This window comes from Oncorhynchus kisutch, linkage group LG9, assembly GCF_002021735.2.
Source record: "Oncorhynchus kisutch isolate 150728-3 linkage group LG9, Okis_V2, whole genome shotgun sequence".
NCBI classification, from domain to species: Eukaryota; Metazoa; Chordata; class Actinopteri; order Salmoniformes; family Salmonidae; genus Oncorhynchus; species Oncorhynchus kisutch.
Genome location: NC_034182.2, coordinates 32,445,954 through 32,460,435, shown reverse-complemented (window position 1 = coordinate 32,460,435; position 14,482 = coordinate 32,445,954). Strand labels below are relative to the sequence as shown.

The window sequence follows — 14,482 nt, the reverse complement described above, 5'->3', positions numbered from 1 at the left end:
GTCAGTCAGTCACAATTTACCCATGACACATTATGGTTTTGATCCTCTCGAACACGTATTTTTGTATTTCGCTCCTTTTTTCGTATTCCCGTGGAGGAAACGTCATCAAGAAGAGACAAAATAGGTTTCCAAAGGAAAGCCTTTTTAGAGAAATACAGACCATCTAATTTAGCTTTTGGTACTATTACCTGTGTTTAACGCATTTCCTCTGATATGTATAATCACATTTGTAATTTGGGTATACTAATTTGCTAAATTATAGTGTGTTAACTAATTAATTATTCGTCAAGAAAGGTTGAGCGACTATTTCTCAACTGTGCGAGGACCTCACTGGAAAACGAAACATACACGCCAGTAGCTCTGAATTCTAAAATATAGCTAGCTAAATGATTACTTATTGCCGCAGATAATAAGGTAATGTCTTCTGTTTGATTTGCTACCTTCTAAAATCTTTTGAAACAGCCATACTGTTATTTGTTAGACTGCGTAAGTCGCTAGGAAGTTAACGTTTAATTAGGTTGTTAGCTAACTTAGTTCGAATGAGCTAAATACATATAAGCATGCACATTAGCTACATAACGTAGACTCCGTGTTCTCACTTGTAGAATTCAAAACACTAGATAACTAATGATGAATGAATGCACTGAAGGTATTGGCAATGTTACTCAGCCTTGAGTATGCGATATATCATGCGATATGATCATTCACAGGTGTAGTTAAACACATAATGGTAGACACAGAGGAAAGAGTCGTAGGTGGTGCCCTATCATCTACCATGAACCCAGGTGGAAAGAACAAAGAGAATGAGAAGAAGAAGAGGTCCCGTGTGAAACAGCTGCTTGCAGACGTGAAGAAGCAGGTGGACTTCTGGTTTGGGGATGTCAACCTTCACAAGGACAGGTTTCTAAGACGACTCATTGAGGAGTCACGAGATGGATGTAAGTAGTTGTAATGGGCAGCATTTGGCGTCATTGTCCCATCCTACGTAGCTGTTGCCTGATCCCAGATCTGTTTGTGCTGTCTTGCCAACTCCTACGGTCATTGAGTTGACAAATGGCAAGACGGCACAAACAGATCAAATTTTATTTGTCACATACACATGGTTAGCAGATGTTAATGCGAGTGTAGCGAAATGCTTGTGCTTCTAGTTCCGACAATGCAGTAATAACCAACAAGTAATCTAACTAACAATTCCAAAACTACTGTCTTATACACAGTGTAAGGGGATAAAGAATATGTACATAAGGATATATGAATGAGTGATGGTACAGAGCAGCATAGGCAAGATACAGTAGATGATATCGAGTACAGTATATACATATGAGATGAGTATGTAAACAAAGTGGCATAGTTAAAGTGGCTAGTGATACATGTATTACATAAGGATGCAGTCGATGATATAGAGTACAGTATATACGTATGCATATGAGATGAATAATGTAGGGTAAGTAACATTAAATAAGGTAGCATTGTTTAAAGTGGCTAGTGATATATTTATATCATTTCCCATCAATTCCCATTATTAAAGTGGCTGGAGTTGAGTCAGTGTCAGATCCGGGACCACGCTAACATAGCTGAAAACACCAACAATAAGTGTTTAGTCTATCTTGTGGTCAGGGTAGAATTTTGGCCCAGATTTGTGATGGAGATTAAGGGATAACGTACAACAATCATCCTATTCTCACTTGTCCTGTACTGCTCCTTTGGAATTATGTCCCTGTCAACTAACAGTGGTTTTATTTTCTACAGATGTTGATATATCTGTTTTGACATCCTTCAACCGAATGAAAAATCTGACAACTGATTGCAAATTGATTGCAAGGGCACTGAAAAATTCATCTGTAGTTGAGGTCAAGTATTACTGTACATAATCTGTTTTTCAGTTGCTGGTTGGAATTTTGTATTGAAATCTTAGACGTATGGTGTTCACTGTGATCTGTTTTGGTCTTTCAGGTCAACCTAGAGGGAACTAAAGTGCGACGGCAGCGTCCAATTGGAGAGGATCCGAAAGATGTAGACAACCGAACAGTCTATGTGGTAAATACCAGTTTTGTTCATGTTTGTCAAGTCATGATGTGGTCCTTTGAATAAAAAACGCTATATTAAATAAATATATTTTTCCCCCAGGAGCTTCTGCCCAAGAAAGTAACACACGACTGGCTAGAACGAGTGTTTACCAAATGTGGAAATGTGGTTTACGTCAGTGTACCGAGATACAAAACCACGGGCCACTCCAAAGGGTTCGCCTTCATTGAGTTTGAGACGGAAGAGGAAGCACAGAAAGCCATAGAGGTGAGATATAAAGATTCCTCTGTAATGACTTTTGTGATCAAATGAATGTGTCCTACCTAGTAATAAGGTAGAGAACTAACCATGTTCTCCTCGTCCAGATGCTGAACAACCCTCCAGAGGACGCCCCCAGGAAACCTGGCATCTTCCCTAAGACCAAGAACAGGAAGCCTATCCCCGATCCACCCACCCTGAACACCACACTAGGTGGGTATTGGGAAGAATAAAGCATTGCTGGTTAACTCCAGAGTGACTACACACAATTACAACAAATGCATATTTTGGAAGCTTTTTAGTTAAGTGCCAACATTTAAGTGTCAAGTTAAAGCCCTTTACCATCTGTTAAACTACTGTGTCTGTTTTTTGCAGACGAGGAAGAGGAAAAGAAAAGGAGGAAGAAGAAGAAGTCCCGGGGCAGCACCAAAGAGGACACCCCGTCACAGGCTGAGACAACAGTGGGCGGGGCCAAAGAACAAGAAATAGAATCTGAGTCTAAGCCCTCTGACAGGAAGAGGAAATGCACGGCCGAGGGTGCAGAGGTTGTAGCACCTGAGGGGGGCACAGATAAGGCCCCGGCCAAAAGGCTAGAGAAGAAGAGACGGCGGTCCCAGGCAGGGGAAAGCTCAGAGAGTGACGTCCAGGGAGACATGCCCGCTAAGCTGAGAAGGATGAGCGAGGGGGAGGAGGGCAAGGTGAAGGAGGAAGACAAGGTGAAGGAGTGTGATGGGAAAGGTAAGGATCTTCATTGTATTGAACCTACACATTGCTTGTGAACAGATAAAATCACTGGTTTTGGGTACAAGAAAGTACATGTGGGCAGTTTTGACTAAATCCAGTCCAAAAGATGGTCTACTGGTCAGCAGAGACAAATAATGCCTAATAGTAATCTGGTGTCTTCAGATTTGCCTGTCAAGGTTGAGGAGGAAGAGGAGGAGAAGATGGACGACTCCCTGCTAAAAGCTAAGAGGAAGAGGAAGAAGAAGCACAAGGAGAGGGCGAAGATTGGTGAAGAGGTCATTCCTCTCCGGGTTCTCTCCAAGTAAGAACCTTCATGCATCTTTATGACTAATAGCCTGCTCTGAGTCAATCAGACCAATGGCATTGATTTAATCTAAATAAATCCCTAATTAAATTGGTCTAAACCATAGCATCTTTATTGAACAATCCAATACCCCAGTGTTAGACAAGATATTGTTATTCAAATCGAGAGCTTGCTCTCTCTCGTTCTCTTCTTTCTCTTCCTCCTTCTCTCTCTTTTGCTGTCTGGATGGAAGGAAAGACTGGCTGAAGTTGAAGGTGGAGTATCTGACCCTGCAGAAGAGGAGCATGGGAGCTCTGAAGGCATGCCTGACCAAGTTCCACCACAAGGGGGCAGGAGCAGGAGAGAAAATGGAGATGGACACCAGTCTCCAACAGAAACAGACATCTCGTTAGTGCCTAATATTTATCCACTACTTACCTATCTGTCAGTAGTACAACTTCTGCATGTTTAAATCCCCTAGTACTCTCATATAAATCTCCCACATATTGATACTGAGTCACATGTTAGTTTGCTGTCCACATATTACATCAGAATAAATGCTGAAAATCATTTGAAACCGGTTCCCATACAGTTGACCATTTCCACACACAATATTATGTCTTCTTCACCATTTTTTTTTCCTAAGCTGAGGAGAGTATGAAAGCAGGTGAAAAGGAGAGCCCCCTTGGCCCTCAGTTTGAGAGTGGCTGCATCGTCAGGATCACCCACACCACACCCTTACCTGGCAGAAAAGTCATCAAGGTAGAGATGAGCTTTTAACGCTCTTCTTTTACCATGTTTATTATGCATTCATTGTTTCACATACAAATTATTAGAGCCATGTGTTCTTCTAACTCCAAGTTTGTGTGTATCTAGGACGCTCTCTCTGAGGTGTCCCCAGTGGTGTATGTGGACACCCTAGAGGGGGACGCCGAGGGTCACGTCCGCTTCAAGACTCCAGCAGAGGCCAAGGCCATCATTGACGCTCGCACCGAGCTGCAGCACAAACACAGCTGGCAGCTGGAGATCCTTTCTGGTAGGCTGACTCTCCCACTACTACCACTATAGTTCACCAAGGGCCCTGTTCAAATAATCTTTATTTGCAACCTTTCTTCCTCCCTTCTTTGAGGCAAGCGCTGACATGACTAGTGACAGCAACACAGAGGTAGCCTTGCTCACGCCGATCAAATCATATTAGATTAGTGATTTCTTTCAAGGATGGGAGAAGGGATGGATGTATTTGGGAGAGTTCAAACGGGGCCATAAACTATTTACTACATCTGAAAAGAGGCAATGGCTATATACAGTGCATTCGGAAAGTATTCAGACCCCTTGACTTTTTCCACATTTTATTACATTACAGCCTTATTCTAAAATTGATTTACTCATCAATCTACACACAATACACCATAATGACAAATGTATTAAAAATAAAAAACAGCTTATTTGCATATTAATTCAGACCCTTTGTTATTAGACTTGAAATTGAGCTCAGGTGCCTCCTGTTTCCATTGATCATCCTTGAGATGTTTCTACAACTTGATTGGAGTCTACCTGTGGTAAATTCAATTCATTGGACATGATTTGGAAAGGCATACACCTGTCTATATAAGGTCCTACAGTTCACAGTGCATGTCGGAGCAAAACCAAGCCTTCGAGGTCGAAGCAGAGCTCCGAGAGAGCATTGTGTCGAGCCACAGATCTGGGGAAATGTTTGCAGCATTGAAGGTCCCCAAACACAGTGGCCTCCATCATTCTTAAATGGAAGAAGTTTGGAACCACCAAGACTCAGCCAAACTGAGCAATCGGGAAATTTAAGAAACCAATGGTCACTCTGACAGAGCTCCAGAGTTCCTCCAGAAGGTTAACCTTCCAACCTTCCGTCTCTGCAGCACTCAGGCCTTTTTGGTAGAGTGGCCAGACGGAAGCCACTCCTCAGTTAAAGGCACATGACAGCCCGCTTGGAGTTTGCCAAAAGGCACCACCTAAAGGACTCTCAGACCATGAGAAACCAAGATCGAACTCTTTGGCCTAAATGCCAAGCACCAAGTCTGGAGGAAATCTGGCACCATCCCTACGGTGAAACGTGGTGGTGGCAGCATCCTGCTGTGGTGATGTTTTTCAGCGGCAGGGACTGGAAGACAAGTCAGGATCGAGGCAAAGATGAACGGAGCAAAGTACAGAGTGATCCTTGATGAAAACCTGCTCCAGAGCACCCAGGACCTCAGACTGGGGAGAAGGTTTACATTCTAACAGGACAATGACCCAAAGCATACAGCCATGACAACGCAGGAGTGGCTTCGGGACAAGTCTCTGAATTTCCACGAGTGGTCCAGCCAGAGCCCGGACTTAAACACGATCAAACCTCTCTGGAGAGACCTGAAAATAGCTGTCCAGCGTAGAGGTCGACCGATTATGATTTTTCGATACCAATACCAATTTATTGGAGGACCTCCAATAAATTGGTATTGGTATCTCTACGGTCGACCTCTGTGTGTGTGTGTGTGTGTGTGTGTGTGTATATATATGTAATAATGACAAATATAACAATACTGAATGAACAATGAACACACTTTTATCTTAATATAATACATCAATAAAATCAATTTAGTCTCAAATAAATAATGAAACATGTTCAATTTGTTTTAAATAATGTAAAAACAAAGTGTTGGAGAAGAAAGTAAAAGTGCAATATGTACCATGTAAAAAAGCTAACGTTTCAGTTCCTTGCTCAGAACATATGAAAGCTGGTGGTTCCTTTTAACATGAGTCTTCAATATTCCCAGCTAAGAAGTTTTAGGTTGTAGTTATTATAGGACTATTTCCCTCTATACCATTTGTATTTCATTAACCTTAGAGACTATTGGATGTTCTTATAGGCACTTTAGTATTGCCAGTGTAACAGTATAGCTTCCGTCCCTCTCCTCGCTCCTCCCTGGGCTCAAACCAGCAACACAACGACAACAGCCACCACATCGAAGCAGCGTTACCCATGCAGAGCAAGGGGAACAACTACTCCAAGGCTCAGAGTAATTGAAGTTTGAAACGCTATTAGCGCGCGCTAACTAGCCAGCCATTTCACTTCGGTCACACCAACCTCATCTCGGGAGTTGATAGGTTTGAAGTCAAACACCGCAATGTTTGACGCACAACAAAGAGCTGCTGGCAAAGCGCAAGAAAGTGCTGTTTGAATGAATGTTTACGCGCCTGCTTCTGCCTTCCACCGCTCAGTCAGATACTTAGATACTTGTTGGAGAAGAAAGTAAAAGTGCAATATGTGCCATGTAAAAAAGCTAACATTTCAGTTCCTTGCTCAGAACATGAGAACATATGAAAGCTGGTGGTTCCTTTTTAACATGAGTCTTCAATATTCCCAGGTAAGAAGGTTTAGGTTGTAGTTATTATAGGACTATTTCTCTATACCATTTGTATTTCATAGACCTTTGGCTATTGGATGTTCTAATAGGTACTTTAGTATTACCAGCCTAATCTCGGGAGTTGATAGTCTTGAAGTCATTAACAGAGCAATGCTTGAAGCATTGCCAAGAGCTGCTGGCAAACTCAGTAAAGTGCTGTTTGAATGAATGCTTACGAGCCTGCTGCTACCTACCACCGCTCAGTCAGACTGCTCTATCAAATCATAGACTTAATTATAATATAATAACACACAGAAATACGAGCCGTAGGTCATTAATATGGTCAAATCCGGAAACTATAATTTCGAAAACAAAGTGAAATACGGAACCGTTCCGTATTCTATCTAACGGGTGGCATCCAGAAGTCTAAATATTCCTGTTACATTGCACAACCTTCAATGTTATGCCATAATTATGTAAAATTATGGCAAATTAGTTCGCAACGAGCCAGGTGGCCCAAACTGCTGCATATACCCTGACTCTGCGTGCAATGAATGGAAGAGAAGGGACACAATTTTCCTAGTTGAATATTGCCTGCTAACATGAATTTCTTTTAACTAAATATGCAGGTTTAAAAATATATACATTTTAAGAAAGGCATTGATGTTTATGGTTAGGTACATTCTTGCAACGATTGTGCTTTTTTTGCAAATGCGCTTTTGTTAAATCATCCCCCGTTTGGCGAAGTTGGCTGTCTTTGTTAGGAAGAAATCGTCTTCACACTGTTCGCAACGAGCCAGGCGACCCAAACTGCTGCATATATCCCCTGACTCTGTTGCACAGAACGCAAGAGAAGTGACACAATTTCTCTAGTTAAAAGAAATTCATGTTAGCAGGCAATATTAACAAAATATGCAGGTTTAAAAATATTTACTTGTGTATTGATTTTAAGAAAGGTGTTGATGTTTATGGTTTGGTACACATTGGTGCAACGACTGCTTTTTTCGCGAATGCGCTTGTTGAATCACCCGTTTGGCGAAGTAGGCTATGATTCAATGATAAATGAACAGGCACCGCATCGATTATATGCAACGCAGGACAAGCTAGATAAACTAGTAATATCATCAACCATGTGTTGTTAACTAGTGATTATGTTAAGATTGATTGTTTTTTATAAGATACGTTTAATGCTAGCTAGCACCTTACCTTGGCTCCTTGCTGCACTCGCATAACAGGTAGTCAGCCTGCCACGCAGTCTCCTCGTGGAGTGCAATGTAATCGGCCATGATCGTTTTCCAAAAATACAAATTGTTATGAAAACTTGAAATGGGCCCTAATTAATCGGAATGGACCATTCCAATTAATCGGTCGACCTCTAGTCCAGCGACACTCTCCATCCAACCTGACAGCTTGAGAGGATCTGGGAGAAGAAGAATGGGAGAAACTCTCCAAATACAGGTGTGCCAAGCTTGTAGCGTCATACCCAAGAAGACTCAAGGCTGTAGTTGCTGCCAAGGGTGCTTCAACAAAGTACTGAGCAAAGGGTCTGAATACTTAGGTAAATGTGATTTTTATTTTTTTTTTCTTTCTTATACATTTGCAAACATTTCTAAAAGCCTGGTATGGTATATTATGTTTAGATTTTGAGGGGAGAAAAACATTTTAATACATTTTAGAATAAGGCTGTAATGTAACAAAATATGGAAGAAGTCAAGGGGTCTGAATACTTTCCAAATGCACTGTAATATCTGTTAATTAACAATTGCTGGTCCCCTGTCTCTCAGTTGGTAGAGCATGGCTCTTGCAATGCCAGGATAGTGGGTTTGATTCCCGGGACCACCAATACGTAAAATGCACACATGACTAAGTCCCTTTGGATAAAAGCATTTGCTAAATGGCATTTTATTATTATATTATTTCATACAGTAATTAATTATTATATATTATTATTATATGACGTTTTTCGAGTCCCCTTACTGCATCTTAATTTGAGGATCAAGAAAGCATATCCATGAAGGACATCTTAACCAAAATATGTCTGACTGTTTTGGCTTCATTTGCTTATTAAGAGAAGAATGTAGCTGAATTATTTGTTGCACTTTGGAAAGAGATGTTCGGGTGTGTTTTCATGTGCTGCTGCGTTCCAGTGGAAGGGCTGGTGGTTACATTGAAATGGACAATTGCTAATTTCTTCATTAATTTGTACTTGTAGGCGACCATGAACAAAGGTACTGGCAGAAGATCCTGGTGGACCGCCAAGCTAAGTTGAACCGGCCCAGAGACAAGAAACGGGGCACAGAGAAGGTAGAGTTCCGTCCTATTTACATTTTTTTATGGATTATTTACAAGTATCTCTAGCAGCACCCAACCTTTTTCTTTTGAGGAAAACCATTTTTGAATGAGCATGTTGTTGACTCATATTATTCTAGGCGTTAAAATTGATTTTAACAGAGCAATGTCTCCCTTTCATCTCTGTTTCTGCCCCAGCTCATTTCCAAAGCCGAGAAAATCATCATAGCCCGGGCCAAGGAGGCCACTAAGCACATCCGCTTCATGGAAGACTGATCAAGACTGTCAAGTTCTACTGTGCGTCCTTTATTTTCTGAATCATTTTCTGAATCCTTTTCTTCCCTAAGAGTTTATTGAAATGTCGGCCATTTTGTCATTCCTAAATAGTTTGATGTTTTTGTTTTACTGTTCATGAGTGGTACAAGCAGAGAAGCCATGGTTTTAAAATAGAATTTTAATAATTCATGGTAACGTTGTTTATTTTTTAAACAGCCATTCTGTCCAATGTAGTTTCAGTTCCACTAACTGGAAGGTTATGTATGTTCTACAAGCAGAAAGCAGCTGCATTATTTAAATTGCGAATAGGTTCGCTCACTAGTCTTCTTTTATTGTGTTGTAGGTGAGAGCTGTCCAGATTTCAGTTATGAAATATGAATGTATATATGCTGTACATAGGATTTCAAAACTTGCTCAGAGCTTCGCCCAAGATCTGTTTTCTGTAATTTGTCATGGCACCGATAAACTTTTCTTTTTGAAGTAATGTACCTATTTTCTAATTAATAAACATACATTTTGGTGGTTAAAGGCCCAGTGAAGTAAAAAAAAAAAAAGTGAATTTCCTGTGTTTTATGCGTTTCCACACTGTGAAAATGCCCTTTTAGTTAAAGTGCTGTTTTAAATTTCTGTCAGTTTTGGTGGGATGGAGTTTCAGCCTGCCTGGAGACATCACCAGGAGATAAATGAGTTAATAGACCAACAAAGAGTTCCAAACCTCTCTGCCAATAACAGCTTGTTTTCAGTTTTCCCGTCCCCACACAGACCACTCCCAGACGGTTTCTTGCTTGAGAAATTGCTCTTTGCTAAGAAGCTATTTTTGTTTCTTTTTGACCATTTTAATTGAAAACAATCACACTAAGGTACTTACCACCCTCACCCAGATAACACAGTAACCAGGATGGAGTGTTACCCAGAAATGATTTGATATTGAGATAAAAACAGCTGCATTGGGCCTTTAATGGACTGGCTTTTTATTCAGCTCATTAATAAAAACTTCAGTGATTATATTGCTGGTACACACATTCTGCTGCATCTGGTGCGTTACTATGCTATATGGTGTCTGATCTTTAACGTTCGTGTCCACATTGTTAACTTATGTAACATAAAATAGCAAAAAGCTTAACGATGTAATGTTCAAGTAAGAATTTCTGATGTCTTTGTATAAAATAAATAAAATGCACAACTAGCATTATCAAATTTTTTAAAATGTGACTATAAAAATACCAAAGGTGCTCTATTTGAATAGAAAAATAAGAAAGTCCTCTAGCTAGCTGTGTGTGTACAGGTTAGTAGTCAGGACTCTGGCACCCTCTTGGCTTGGCTGGGGACCATGTAGCTCTTCCTGCTTGTGGGAGTAAGGAGACTTATCGCTCGTGGCTGCGGCCAGCTGACTCGGCCCTGTTTCCTGTATCGAGATGGTCCGGTACAGCCTGTGTCCTCCAGCCCCCATGGAGCTGTACTCAAAGCCAGGAGTACAGCCATCCCAGGCTGGGCAAGATGGGATCTCCTTGGGCGTGTAGGTGGGGCGACAGACAGTCTTCATTCATGGCCTGGGGACTCAGCAGCGTCTGAGTGGGCTTGAAGCTAGTGGTGCGCTGGGCTGTCTTGGGTGTGTATGCTGAGTGGAAGGTGGTGGTCTTGGCGAAAGCCCCCATGGGTTTCTCTAGCTCATCTTTGTGTAAAGTGGGGCGGGGACGCAACATGTCCCAGGCATGGTAGTGCTCCTTCATGGTGGACCTGGTCTGGAGGGGTGCCCTGGCCTCCTTTGTCCAGGCCTCGACCGGGGGTCAGCATGAGCTGACCGACATGGTCAGCATGAGCTGTGGGCAGACCAACCATAGTGCCCTGAGCATGGTGCCGGTGCTTGGGCTGCAGGGGCCAGGACTTGTACTGATCATGGAACTCGGTGGTCCCCTGAAAGATTGCCGGGCTGTTCTCCCAAGCCACCTTGGCCCTGAAGGGCTTGACGGGCTTGGCCGGCAGGCCCAGAGAGTCCTGCCTGTAGGTGGAGACCCCATTGAGGGGGGCGCTGGTGGGCCTGTAGACGGCCTTCTCCTTGGGCTGCCTGGGCTAGACAGGATGGGACATATACTGCGTCTGGTAGTTGGTGGCGCCATCGAAGGGCAGGGTCTCTGGGGCATCGGGGGCTGGTTTGAATCTCTCCCTGGCCTCGGCTGGGCCCTTGTAGCAGAATTCGTCTTGATAGGTGGTGGTCACCTCAAATTTGCTGTTGTTCAACTTCAGGTTGTCACGCGTCCTGTAGGGTTGGACTTTCTGGATTTGCCATTCTCGAAAATCCTCTGAAAATAATAATGAAAGAGAGGACTTAGTTTCATTTGAAATCTATAGGTTATTGGTATCTGATGACATTCCCGAAGACGCACATACTGTACCTTTGTATAAAGACTGGGCAACCATCTTTACTGTGGGCGGATGGTACCCATCTGGCTTGGTCACGATGTGCTTCTGAACAGGGTGAGTTGGGTAGTCCCTGACGTAAGTGCTGCTGTGTCTCATTCTCCCATCAGGTGGCACATACAACTTGGTGACCTTTGGTGGCCTCTGGGTCACTTCATTGGCCACGTAGTCTGACCTGAAAGACATTAAAGACGTTACACTCATGACTTGCAACGTGCAGACTGAATGAACTACGCAAACTATTAAAGAGGGAATGTTGTCAGAATCAGAATATCATATCGTCTTTGATGAATTATGTGTTTGTCTCTTACCTGAAAGTGGTCATGTTGGATATCTTTCCTTCCATTGGCTGGTACTCATTCTTCAGCTTCTTGGCTGCACGGACAACAGTGTTGCAGTAGGCAGGGTACTTTTCCTGGTATTCCGAGACCATGCAGCCTGGGATCAGGACACACGGCTCCTCTGGATGGGATCCTTGTAAACAGTGGTGCTTCCTACCAAGAAAAAGGGATTAAGTGTTGGGATTGGTTAGAATGGCCAAGAGAGTGTGTTGTTGAGAATATGCTTTAGGCCAAGTTGGTGTTCAAAACAGTAATGGAATGTAGTTTTTCTTATCAGAAAAATATTGAAATTATATTGATCTCCAGTTATTTTGTGTCTCTCAGCTACATTCAAATAATTATTTGCTCCCACACAGCATGGAAATCAAGTCTACAACCCTTAAACTTGATAATGTCGTTTAATCAGTTCCGTCAGTATGTTTGCATTCTTTTGGAAGGCATAGCCCTAAGCCTACCCTACCTTCAAGTAAACATGCATTGCAACCCATACCCAGTTTTTTCTTCCTCTCATCAACGATTTATCAGTCATATAGTTTACTCTCGCTATCACCAGAATATAACTCGCACCCATGCACGATCAGATAGGAACTCCGATGTATTAACGACCGCAAAGTTTAAACATTAATCTTACCTCCTTGGCAAAGGTGGGCATCTCCAAATTCTGGATATACCTTGAAACATCGCCCTCATGGAATATCCCTGCGCATCTTTACGCTTTACGCTCGGGCGTTGTGACCCAATCCATCGTACCAAACAGTTTTGAAATGATTGACCAGAAGAACATGTATTGTGTTGTAGTAGGCTACAAATGAAGTGCGTAGTGACAGAGCGCTTCTAAAAAATAAATGCAAGTGGATTACTCCCTCTCTAACTGGCGCGTTTGAAGCACTGAGCGAAGACGCAGTGCTGTCCATATTTGATGAGGGTGAGAAGTTCTGGACGCGGCTGTCCTTTTGCTCTGTACTAGAGGATCATTTTTAGGGGTTTTGTGGTGGAAATGGATTACATAAAGTACAGCTACTTTTAGTAAACAAAAATAGTTACATTTAAATGAATGAACAGCAGATATATAGGTCATTCCATGTCCACTCCAATTACGAAATTGGAGTGGAGATTAATGATTGACATACACTGACGGTACAAAACATTAGGAACCCCTGCACTTTCCATGACATAGCCTAACCAGGTAAATCAAAGTGAAGGCTATGATCCCTTATTGATGTCACTTCAATCAGTGTAGATTAAGGGGCGGAGACATATTAAAGGATATTTAAACCTTGAGACATGGATTGTGTATGTGTGTCATTCAGAGGTTGAATGGGCAAGACAAAATATTTAAGTGCCTTTGAACGGGGTATGGTAGGTGCCAGGCGCACTGGTTTGTGTCAAAAACTGCAACTCTGTTGGGTTTTTCACACTCAACAGTTTCCTGTGTGTCTCAAGAATGGTCCACCGCCCAAAGTACAATGGTCCACCGCCCAAAGGACAATTTGACTTAAATGTGGGAAGCATTGGAGTCAACATGGGCCAGCACCCGACACCTTGTAGAATCCACGCTCCGATGAATTGAGGCTGTTCTGAGGGAAAAAGGGGGTGCATCTCAACATTAGGAAGGTGTTCCCCTAACGTTTTGTACAGTCAGTGTAGGTTACCAGTTATAATAGGCCATGAGACATGTTGCAGCAGATTTTGAGTCAGTGTGCGATCTCCATGACCTAGGCCGTGTCGTAGTTGCAGTGCTGTCCATCTGTTACCCTTTCCTAGCCAAAAAAAGCAGTAGACTGCAGCTGAAAGCGCTGGGTGAGTGCACCGGTCGGTAGGGATATTGGTGCATATCTGGCACATGCATTGGATTGCCATGGTTTCGGCATTTTTTTATAACAGTGTTTTGAGAGAATAATGATTCCAAGCTTGCAATTTAATATTTGAGAATGGGCTATTGTTTTTGTGTCATAATTAGGCTTGTTCCACAAGTGTGATCATAGAATTGGAACAAATTCTTTGGATGTGACAGACTTTATGACATTGATATCTGGGCTGTTCTCATTATATTTCTGTGGATTTGTCATAGTGACCTCAACCTATATTAAATCAATTCCATTATGCCATTAATGCATCGCTGGGCATAAGGCCCATAATACAGTATGTAGTGAGTGGACCCTAATCCAAAAGCATTTCCAATCTTAGCCTGCAATGTCTCAAAAAGTCCACACAGAGGCAGCCATATCCTGTTTCTTTCATTATCAACACAATCACAATCGTACTACCCGCTTGGTTTCATATTACATGATTGAATCACATTGAGAGAGAGCGAGAGAGTTAACTTTAAACTGTAAAGCTGTGGCATGACAGATGCAGTCAAGGAAGTCAAAATAGGACATTGAACTTTGATAACACTTAACAGGCCATTGGAGCTGATTTCACTATCAATCAACATTGAGTAAACATTTATATAAAGTTGGGATTACAAAACCTACCACATCCTGTACAAA

At 42.2% G+C, this 14,482-nt stretch overlaps 2 protein-coding genes across 2 annotated transcripts; one reads left to right on the top strand and one right to left on the bottom strand.

Moving 5' to 3' along the window:
• The first annotated feature begins 23 nt into the window (after window positions 1-23).
• Window positions 24-9,711, top strand: larp7 (La ribonucleoprotein 7, transcriptional regulator). Its single transcript, XM_020491578.2, has 13 exons — window positions 24-414; window positions 711-938; window positions 1,750-1,850; window positions 1,954-2,037; window positions 2,128-2,292; window positions 2,391-2,496; window positions 2,659-3,021; window positions 3,190-3,328; window positions 3,564-3,718; window positions 3,957-4,072; window positions 4,187-4,346; window positions 8,879-8,970; window positions 9,154-9,711. Exons 2-13 carry the CDS (start codon window positions 728-730, stop codon window positions 9,229-9,231), a joined length of 1,770 nt encoding a protein of 589 aa, XP_020347167.1. The 5' UTR covers window positions 24-414; window positions 711-727; the 3' UTR covers window positions 9,232-9,711.
• Window positions 9,712-9,892: 181 nt separating this feature from the next.
• Window positions 9,893-12,924, bottom strand: LOC109897057 (stabilizer of axonemal microtubules 1-like). Its single transcript, XM_020491579.2, has 4 exons — window positions 12,622-12,924; window positions 11,961-12,143; window positions 11,625-11,824; window positions 9,893-11,531 (listed from the first exon to the last, which is right to left on the bottom strand). Exons 1-4 carry the CDS (start codon window positions 12,678-12,680, stop codon window positions 11,302-11,304), a joined length of 672 nt encoding a protein of 223 aa, XP_020347168.1. The 5' UTR covers window positions 12,681-12,924; the 3' UTR covers window positions 9,893-11,301.
• Window positions 12,925-14,482: the final 1,558 nt, after the last annotated feature.